We start from the raw sequence: 9,887 nt of genomic DNA, 5'->3' as shown, positions 1-9,887 counted from the left end.
GGAGAAAGAAGCCAAAAAAGAGCAATTTCTTGGAAGGAGGGTTTTTATTTTTTATGATATATATATAAATATTGTGGGCCATTTTTTTTATCCAAATCTAAGTGGATAAATAAGAATAATACATGATTTTTTGGGACTTTCATAACAAAACAAAACTTGAAAAATCCTTTTTTTCTTTTTTTTGACTTTTGGTTTGTGAAAAAAATTAATATGTTAGGTTTTTATCTTGAGAAAAGACTCTTAATAGAGAGTTTAAAATAGAGATATGTTTATTTGATCAAAATATTCGTCTCCGGGAATTTGAAGTAATAAGTACACTATTTTTTCCCATTCATATTTCATACCTATTTTGGTGCTCGATTAATTTGAAGTTGTGTTGTGTAAGGTTCGTTAAAGCGGAAACCGCCCTACTAGAATTTTTTTTCACTCATAGAGATCGAACACAAAATTTCTGATTAAGGGTGGAGGGATCTTATCCATCCAATCACGATTTTTAGTGGGTTGTATTTCACTACTTTAGGATTCTTTTTATCGAGTGATTCCATGGTGTACCTATTACCTCTGACCAAAACAGAATAAGTATGTCCCCAAAACTTAAACAGATGGAAAGAAATTTCATCACTTACTTTAGAAGGTTATGCAAGTGACCATAAGAAAGAATATATTACAAGTTTGAGGTGACAGAATTGTCAAAAGCTCTACCTAAAGACTAAATTGCTTATACACTTATCTCTTCTTCTTTTCTTTCCATTCAATCTGGAACAGTTCTATTTATTCAACAAATTGAAATATGTTATTGTTTTTACACCTTAGATCGACTATTGGAGATTAGTATTTGACTTTTCTATTTTATACTAAAACTAACACGCAATCTTTTTTGATCGATAATTTTGTTTAACATGTGCAAAGAGTGACGTTCACTTGTAAAATGCAAATCATGACTAGGATTTAAAATCAAACAAGTAATGTCAAAATGTCCCAATAAGAACACGAAAGGACAATTTTCTTTGCTTATTAACTAGAACATAATTTCTGTTATCTTAACAAAACACAAACATCAAAAAAGATTAAGATATATACACATTGGCACATTAGTGTGACATGATTAAATTTACTCTTTATCAAAGTTGTGATGGGATAGATAGGATTTTTTACCCTACAGAGGTCTCATATTCAAACTTCAGGTAGTGATAAAATCCTAATCGTTGGCGCTTTCCTCTTTAATTAGCATTATGCGATACAAGTTCGAATTAATTGAGGCCCCGTTGGGCAAGGGACATAGAGTGAAAAAAAACAAAAAAAGAAAAACTCACCTACTCACTCACGCCTATCGTTAACAATCCATTAGCCGCGAGAGAGAAGGTTTGAATTTAGGTTTCTAAATCTATATATAGCTCAATGTGGAAATTTGAATAAGGTACATCTTTCATTCTTTTTTAATTAAAGTTTGAATAATTGAGGTTGCACAAAATTGATTGGAGCTAGAAAAGGAAAAGTGGAATCTTCAATCTTCATACTTATGCGTGTTTGGAACATTTTGAGGCCGAGTGGTTGATTTTTTCAATTTCCATATCGATTATGGAGAAATAGAGATTGAAGGTCTTGTCATGAGTTTTGGAATGAATAATCATTTTTTTGTGCGGATTGCCCTTCAAAAGCACTGGTCTTTAATTTTTCTCCCTGCAATTGGTGGTCTTTAATTTTTTTTCTTCCTAATACCTCAAGGTTTTGGGTTCGAACCCAACTCAGCAAAAAAATAAATAAAAAAATCGCAAGGTAGAGTTTTGCTCAGGCAGAATTTTGAATGTAAAACTCTACCTGCAGGTTGAGTTTCGAATGGTAAACTCTACCTACAGGCAGAGTTTTGAATGCAAAATTCTGCCTAAGGCCTAACATTGGCCCAAATAGGCCTAACATTGGCCCAAATAGGCCTAACTTTGCTACAGAACTATGCCTTGTGACTTTTTTTTTTTTACTGAATTGGAATTCGAACCCCAAACCTCATAGTATTAGGCGAAAGATAAAAATTAAAGACCATCCCAAAATAAGGACATTCCTGCGAATTGCCCATGAATAATTGTTTATTGTTTAAAATAAAGGCCAAATAGATCAAGAAAATAGTTACTAAAGTACTCAAGATTGCATTCTGATAACGGAATGGCCTATGGGGCTGGGGTGGTCAGTTAAGGCAGTTAGGCTGAAAGCAGAATTGGACCATTTTTTGTTGGGCAATTTGCACGATTTCCCTTATTGGGGTGGTCTTTAATTTTTGTCCTTCATCTAAAATATCTTGAGGTTTTGAGTTCAAAATTCGGATCAATAAAAGAAAATCACAAGGTAGAGTTTCGTAACAAAATTAGGAGGCTTAACTTTTGTAGAATTCCAGCAAAATAATAAAAAAAAAATATGCCTTGCAAAATTTCGCAAGACAAACTTTGGTCTTATAAGGACACTTCGCAAAGCCTTGCCTTACAAAATTGCTTTTTTTTTTTTTACTGAGCGGTAGGGGTGTTCATGGTTCGGTTTGGTTCGGTTATTGATTAAAACTATAACCAAACCAATTTAGTCGGTTTTTAAATGTCTAAAACCATAACCAAACCAAATAAAGTAATTACCACCGGTTTGGTTATTGTCAGTTTGGTTTGGTTCAATTTTTTGGTTTATAACTAGCGGCCGCAAAACTTATCAGTAAAACATTAAAAAGTTGAAAAAAATATATTTTTTTTTGTTCAAACGATAACTTTTATTTATTGTTTAAGGTGGAACATACATCATAGAAATATTTTCAGTATTAGTGATAGTGTAGTACTCAAGTTCCCAAAGTTGCTAAACTATTACATATAGAGCTAAAAACTAACTTAGTAGTGGTTGCAACATTTTTGTCATCTTAATACACATACCTGGAAATAAAGTAAAGCAAAGGAGCTTTTAGTTGTTGTTACAAACATACATATTAATTAAACATAAAGACTACTTAAAATTAAAATGAAAATATATGAAATAAAAAAACTTTGTGTAATGATCCCAAACTTTAGGGCAGTATTTGCATTTTGCCCTCAATTCTCTCCCGTTTTATTAAAAAAAAAAATTGTGTAATGATCCCAAACTTCAGATATTTTTCTATCATTATCCCCAAGACTAGGATCTCAACTACAAGGAGTTGTTCTTTTCTGTTTTTTATGAGGATTACCCACGGAAGATGTATTACGGCATTACCATGTGCTTGAGTTACAGCAAATGCTGATGTTACTGAAATATCTTCTATAGGAACCTTCAAATCTACAATCTCTGTCCTTTTCATATGAAAAATATTATAAGTTTAACCCCCATTCAGACAAGAAAAAATAAAGGTGTAAATTCGAAAAAAAAAAAAAAAACCTAAATCAAATGGCTAACAAAGAAAGGCTAAAAATTTAAATTAAAGACATTAGACTCTAACGTGGGCTTCTGTGAGTAGGTTTACACTTAACACTTAAAGAATTAAAAGATTTAAAGATTTAAAGACATGGGCTTGGACATATTCTTAAAAACATGAGCCTTAAAGAATCATGTGAAATAAGTAGACCAAAAATCAAATCAATGATTAAAAGGTATAAAATGTTTATAATTATTTATGAAAAACTAATATTATACATATAAATATTATAAAATTTATGTATATAATTTATTGGTTTAGTTCGGTTATTTTTTAATAGAACCATAACCAAACTAAATATTATCGGTTTTTAAAATTTAAAATCAAATCAAACCAAACCAAACCAAATGTCGATTTTTTTATTTTGTTTGGTTAAATTTTCGTTTTGGTTTTGGTTTTAACCAAAACTGTGAACAGTCCTATTGAGCGGGTTCAAATCCAGAACCTCGATGTGTTTTTGGCCACTTTTTTAAGCGAATGACAAAAATTAAAGATCAGCAATTTGAGGGGGGGAAAAATTAAAAACCAACGTCTTTGAAGGACAATCCGTGCAAAAAAATGTTTTTTATTCAGTCCATGTTTGGCTTTTTTTTCCACTTTCCTTTCACTAAACCAAAAATGACTTAATAATACTATTTAAGACTCTATATTACAAAACATAAAAATATTTTTCCTTATATATAAAACATACCAATAAAATTATAAAATATACCGGATCTAGAATAATTAAAAGTGTAGCCCTTCCCTTCCCCATTCCCTTCTCCTTCACGCCTCCTTCAAGCCAATCTCCTTTAAAAAAAAAAAATGCCGATTTTGTGGATTTGGTCAAAGTGGATTTGTCTAACAATTGATTCATTTGGTATATGAGAGAGAGACGAAGAGAAAAATCGTAACTACATTCTTACCTCCAATATTGTAGTAGTCAATGGTGGAAGGAGCGGAGAGACACAAGAAAAAACCTTCATGAACTGTATGGAACTTGGAACAGCGAAGAAGAAAGGAAGCAGGAACAATAGTGACTTAGGTAAAACATAATATTGTATGAACAATGGTAGAATAACGATTTGTATGTTGTTATAGTTGTATTAAATTTGTACGAGTATTTTATGAAAGTTGTATATAATGTTATTGTAGTTGTATTAAACTTTCGAAAACCTAACATGAACTTTATATAAAATTTATACAGTTATATACATATTTTATATTTTTTTTTATACAGTTTTTATACACGATTTTGTGGGTGAAATTATAAGCCCTAAGCGAGATTCGAGACATGTTTTTTTCAAAGTTTTATCATAATTGTATGTTAAGTTTGTATGAAAATTTTATTCTAAGTTTTGTATGCTGTTGTAGTTGAATTAAATTTGTATGAATATTGTATGAAAGTTATATATAATGTTATTGTAGTAGGATCAAATTTCTAAAAACCTAACATGAACTATATACAAAATTTATATAGTTATTTACATGTGTTATATCGATTTTATACACAAAAATGTGAGCGAAATTCCAAGCCTTGAGCGAGATATACACATTTCACACAATTTTCATACACGAAAATTGTGAGCGAAATTCTAAGCCTTGAGTGAGATATACACACTTCATACCGTTTTCATACATAAAAAATTTGAGCGAAATTTTTAAGCTTTGAGCGAGACATACACATTTCGTAACATTTTCATACACGAAATTTTGAGAGAAATTTTTAAGCCTTGAGCGGAAATTTTTGTATATATTTTATAAAAAATCTATTGATATATTTTGTAAACTGAAAAGTATCGTCGTATTTTATAAATATACCATATTCTTTTGTATATATATGTCATTCTCCCTAATCTATTTGGCATACCATAAGGGAAATTAACATTTGAGTTGTAACAACAATTTCCCTATGCTGAATGTTGTGATGGAGAGCGATAACTGTTGACAAAATGTTATTAAATATCTCAAAAAGAATTATGTCTACAATCATAATGGTCAAATTTTGAATTATTTTTCGATAGTCTAATGAGACATTTATTTTCCCCTCCTTGAATAGTCATCAATATACCATTGTTCCTAATTATTGTAACGTTACTGTTCCAATTGATCATTTGATTAAGCCTTAATGCATGGCTTTTATTGCCTTTTACTACTGGACCGTTGAAATCTCGGACTTTAGCATCATACCTTTGGCCTATAAATTACCAAGTCTTTTTATTGCCAATGATGAGAAATGAAGAACAAAAATTCCTTCTTCTTCCTATTTTTCACTGTGATGGGTTATTTACTTTTGTAAAATCTTTGTTAGTTCTGGCTCCTAGTTTTGTACTAGAAGAGCTTGTTGAATCCTAAGAAATACACCCATAAGAGTAAAATATTCTTAAGGACAGTGTCTTAATTAACATGCCTTAAGCTTTCAAGAATTTCGATTAGTGTTCGTGTATTTTCCGTAAGATTTCCAACAATAAGTACCCATTTATTCTTAAGAGGTCACGCGAGTCTTGGGTATAAAATTCGCATTTGTTTGGGAATGGTTTACTCCTAACGTGAGCCTTCACGATGCGAATTCAGATTTAGTCGAGTTCTAATACAAATACTGATTATTGGGAGGGAAACCACGAAAAAAGAATTGGGGTGTGGGTAAGAGTTATTCCAGAAATATAAACTCAAACTTTTCATACATAGCAAATATATTTTTCTGTTTTTTGACAGCTCAGAAAAAGAAAAAAGAAAAAAACATAATCTAAAGATTTGAAGATTACAAATTATGAGTTACAAAAAGAAGACAAAGACACACTAATAAAAGCCAACACCACAAAAGGAAACGCAAAAAGATAAGTAGTACAAATATGAAAGAAAAAAAAAAGTTGATACAATAATATATGTTAAAAATTAGGTGAGATAGGAAAGCACCATAATGACTAAAAACCCCATACTCATTTCCATAAATCCCATCCATCTCCTTCTATCTCCTCCATTACTCTTATCATTGGCTACAGTACTTGCTGGTTTTGCATTGGAATTTCCACTAACTGTATAACAAAATAAAGAGAGGTCAGAAATGGAAAAAAAATTATTACTTCCTCTATTTCATTTTATATCATAGTATTTGACAGAACGAAATTTAAAAAGAAAGAAATACTTTCACACATATCAGAAATACTTCTGGTCTTGATTAAACACAAGATGATATTTCTACAGTTATAAATAGTGATCTCCCATATATACATGAAAAATAATTTTAATCTTATATTTACAGTAAAAAATTCCGACGTATGGGAACTATTAAAAATGTGAATTTCCGACGTAACCAGTCGAAAATCCATCAGAAAATATTAAAGGCGAATCAAATTCTGACGAATTTTTTTATTAGACATCCATCGAAAATTCGTATTTTTTAGTAGGGGAGGTTCGGATGAAAATCCCTTGCAACTCCCAGGCTCCGCCGCTAGTTATAAGATGACGTAGTTATGGGTAAAATGAAAAGTTAAAACTAAAAATGTTTAATGTATCATATTTTTTAAATAGATTAAAAGGAAAAGAGTCTTATATAAAATAGAACAGAATACAAATAACAAGACAAAACCAAGGCATTAGTTTAGATTTAGTAAAACTTAATTAGATTGATTTTTTGTTTTTCATTTTTACCTGCTGTAGATGGAGTAGCAGTACTTCCTTTTGCACTCTTTGCAAAATCTTGGAAAACCTTAGCACCTGGTGAATTTGGTGCCAAATGCAACAAATCTGCAAAAATAAACCACAACTCCAAATGTCAAAATCTACGTATAATATATAACGCGCCTTATTTTTCATGTCACTAATTTTACTTTAATACGTAGTTATTAGTAATTATCTTTTATGTTGATCAACAACAACAGCAAAATACTCAGTGGAATTCCACAAGTGGAGTTGAGGAGGGTGACGTGCACGCATTTTTACCTACACAAGGTAGAGATGTTGTTTTCGATAGACTCTTGACTCAAGTAAAGCATATCAAGAATCAAGTATGTAAAGCAAATACAAGAAGCAACAACAATCTTCTATGTTGATCGATATTATTGTAAATTCTTTTTTCTTACAATATCAATGCATAGAAGCTAATTAAACGCTTAAAAAGACATGTGTCATGTACTTACCGAGGCACTTAGATATATTAGCCACATCAGGGGGAGAATGACATAGAGTTGGAAGGCTTAATGCACGAGTAGCATTGATCTTAAGACCAAGGCTAGGATCATCTCTATCTTTCACCAATATACAAAGACATTTTTTGCTTTTGTCTAGCACTTCTTTTAAACCAGTGCAACAATCTGGTGTGGGAGCTTTGGCTTGTCCGCTAGCATAAGGAAGACACGTGGCGAGACCGACGAGTTGATTGGCACATTCTTCTTTATCTTTATCGATATCCGCCCTCGAAAACTCGAGTAATAAGATCAAGAAGAAGAAGAAATAAAGTTCAAAAGTGAGAAGTTTTTTTGAACTCATTGGAACAATTTTTCAAGGAATAATTTGGGAGTATGAAAGTAAGATGTATAGACAAATGAATAAGTGATGGGAAAGTTTGCTTTTTATGCTTTTCTTGTTACAAGAGTTGTCTAATGCTGCATGTGATGTGTACTGAAAGAGTGGAGGCAAATAGGTGTGGTGGGAGATAGAAAAAAAATGGGTTAGTTTATGGTTTTTGAGGTCTAAAAAGTTTTTCTTGTTATAAACTCTAGGGGCTTCACATGTATGTCCTAATGTTACTAATTTCTATTATTTTATTAATTAAGCTAAAGAAGAGAATATTTCAACATATTCTTGATCAAATCTCATATTTTCACTTATTTTAAATAGTTTAATTTTTATATAGTGACAATGTAAAGAGTTTTTATGTCGAAGTCATTTAAAAGATTATTACAGGTAGTTCATAAAAAGTGGAGTTACCTACTTCAGAGGCGGACACGTTTAGTTATGGGTTCGTCCAACCTAATAGTTTTGCTTCAAACTCTATATTTGTATTAATAAAAATTCATCGAATATGTACAAATATTTATTAATTTAGAACTCAATAATAATAACTAAAACTCAAATCATAATTAAGCTTCAAATTCTGGCTCTACCTCTGCCTGCTTTGATAGGTAAAGTCACTGTTAGGATAAAAAAGAAATTTTAATGTATATAAGTTAAATCGTGTTTGAAAATCTAATAAATTAAAAACAATAGCATTCATTTTTGGTGACCCATTGCAATCTGTAAATGGTTTTGTCTACTTAGTTCCTTAATGACTGAAGGAGTGATTACAAACCACTAAATTTGAAACCTTTTTTTTTCTTGATTTTTAGCACTATTGTTTATTAGTGAGAGTATTATTTAGTAGTAGTAGTTATCCTGACATTATCACTATTTATTAGCATGTCATCGACTGCATTAAAATCAATGGTCCCCTTCTTGGAAAATTAATACTAATATTAACACATAAGAAAAAATGTTTTTGGAGTATTAACACATAAGAAAAAATGTTTTCATCATCCAAAAATTTCCATTTTCATTATACTTTTGTTTTATTTACTTCTTGAGTAGTTCCTTTTAGATTAATGTCTATAAGGATGGATCAATAAATACACCTTTTTTTCCCCTCCCTCGTATCCGATATTCATGTCAAGGTTTCAATTAATTCAGATTATCATTGCATATGGTTCATTAAGGGAGAAAACGTTTTCTATAGGATTTTTTTTTTAATTTTCAAAGCTTGCACTCGAAACTTTTGATTACGGAGCTAGGATAGGGATACTATCCATCCACTGCAACCTTTAGTTATGTGTTTCTTTATTGTCAATACAAGCTTATTTGATTATAATTATCAGTAATTTAATGTGGTATCTTTATACCTGCATATTGTTATGATTCAAAAATTAAGAAAAAAAAATGATGGCTTGTTTAGAATTTTTACATGTTATCTTTACTTAAAAGTATCAGGTTTGAATTTTGAAAATTGAAAACTTCTATTGAGAGCTCTTTATTCCCTTAATAGGTTTATTTGGTCGCCACAAATTAGGTATAACAAATTCGGATTAAACCGAGCTAGTAAATTTCTTACACCGAATGATTAAACTAAAATAAAAATAAAAAATCAACATCTTCATTTTATTTGGAGAATATTCGTTTGTGATCTTTTTCAGATTTTCTATTTGTTGGACTAAAAGACAAATTAAATATGTAAAACAAAAATTAATTAAATATCAAAGTGTACCCCCGTGATGGATGGAGATTTTAAAAAGATTTATCTTCTTTGCTTTCTAATCCGTGACCCGGTGACAGTATGTTTGCTTCATCCGTGATAATAGATATTTAACTCAATTTTATGTCATTATTAAACATTTAGACCAAACTAAAGAATATTGGTTATTTGGTATTACGATTATTATTAGATGAATATTTTTTGTAATTCTTTTTTTCAGGGGCGAATCAGAGTATCCGCTATTGGTTCGACCAAATCCAACAATTTTGA

At 30.6% G+C, this 9,887-nt stretch overlaps 1 protein-coding gene across 1 annotated transcript; it reads right to left on the bottom strand.

The window, feature by feature from the left end:
- Positions 1–6,044: 6,044 nt before the first annotated feature.
- On the bottom strand, positions 6,045–8,062 carry LOC132626048 (non-specific lipid transfer protein GPI-anchored 14). Its single transcript, XM_060340769.1, has 3 exons — positions 7,534–8,062; positions 7,046–7,141; positions 6,045–6,429 (listed from the first exon to the last, which is right to left on the bottom strand). Exons 1-3 carry the CDS (start codon positions 7,880–7,882, stop codon positions 6,290–6,292), a joined length of 585 nt encoding a protein of 194 aa, XP_060196752.1. The 5' UTR covers positions 7,883–8,062; the 3' UTR covers positions 6,045–6,289.
- Positions 8,063–9,887: the final 1,825 nt, after the last annotated feature.

The sequence above is a fragment of the Lycium barbarum genome, chromosome 2, assembly GCF_019175385.1.
Source record: "Lycium barbarum isolate Lr01 chromosome 2, ASM1917538v2, whole genome shotgun sequence".
NCBI classification, from domain to species: domain Eukaryota; kingdom Viridiplantae; phylum Streptophyta; class Magnoliopsida; order Solanales; family Solanaceae; genus Lycium; species Lycium barbarum.
This window is presented reverse-complemented; position numbering and strand designations above follow the sequence as displayed.

What these genes read in the sequence shown, in the direction of transcription:
- LOC132626048 (XM_060340769.1), bottom strand. Translation starts at nt 7,882, where the DNA reads ATGAGTTCAAAAAAACTTCTCACTTTTGAACTTTATTTCTTCTTCTTC. An exon ending in TAATATATCTAAGTGCCTCG is followed by an intron (nt 7,142 to 7,533) that starts GTAAGTACATGA and finishes TTATTTTTGCAG; the next exon opens with ATTTGTTGCATTTGGCACCA. An exon ending in TGCTACTCCATCTACAGCAG is followed by an intron (nt 6,430 to 7,045) that starts GTAAAAATGAAA and finishes TTTGTTATACAG; the next exon opens with TTAGTGGAAATTCCAATGCA.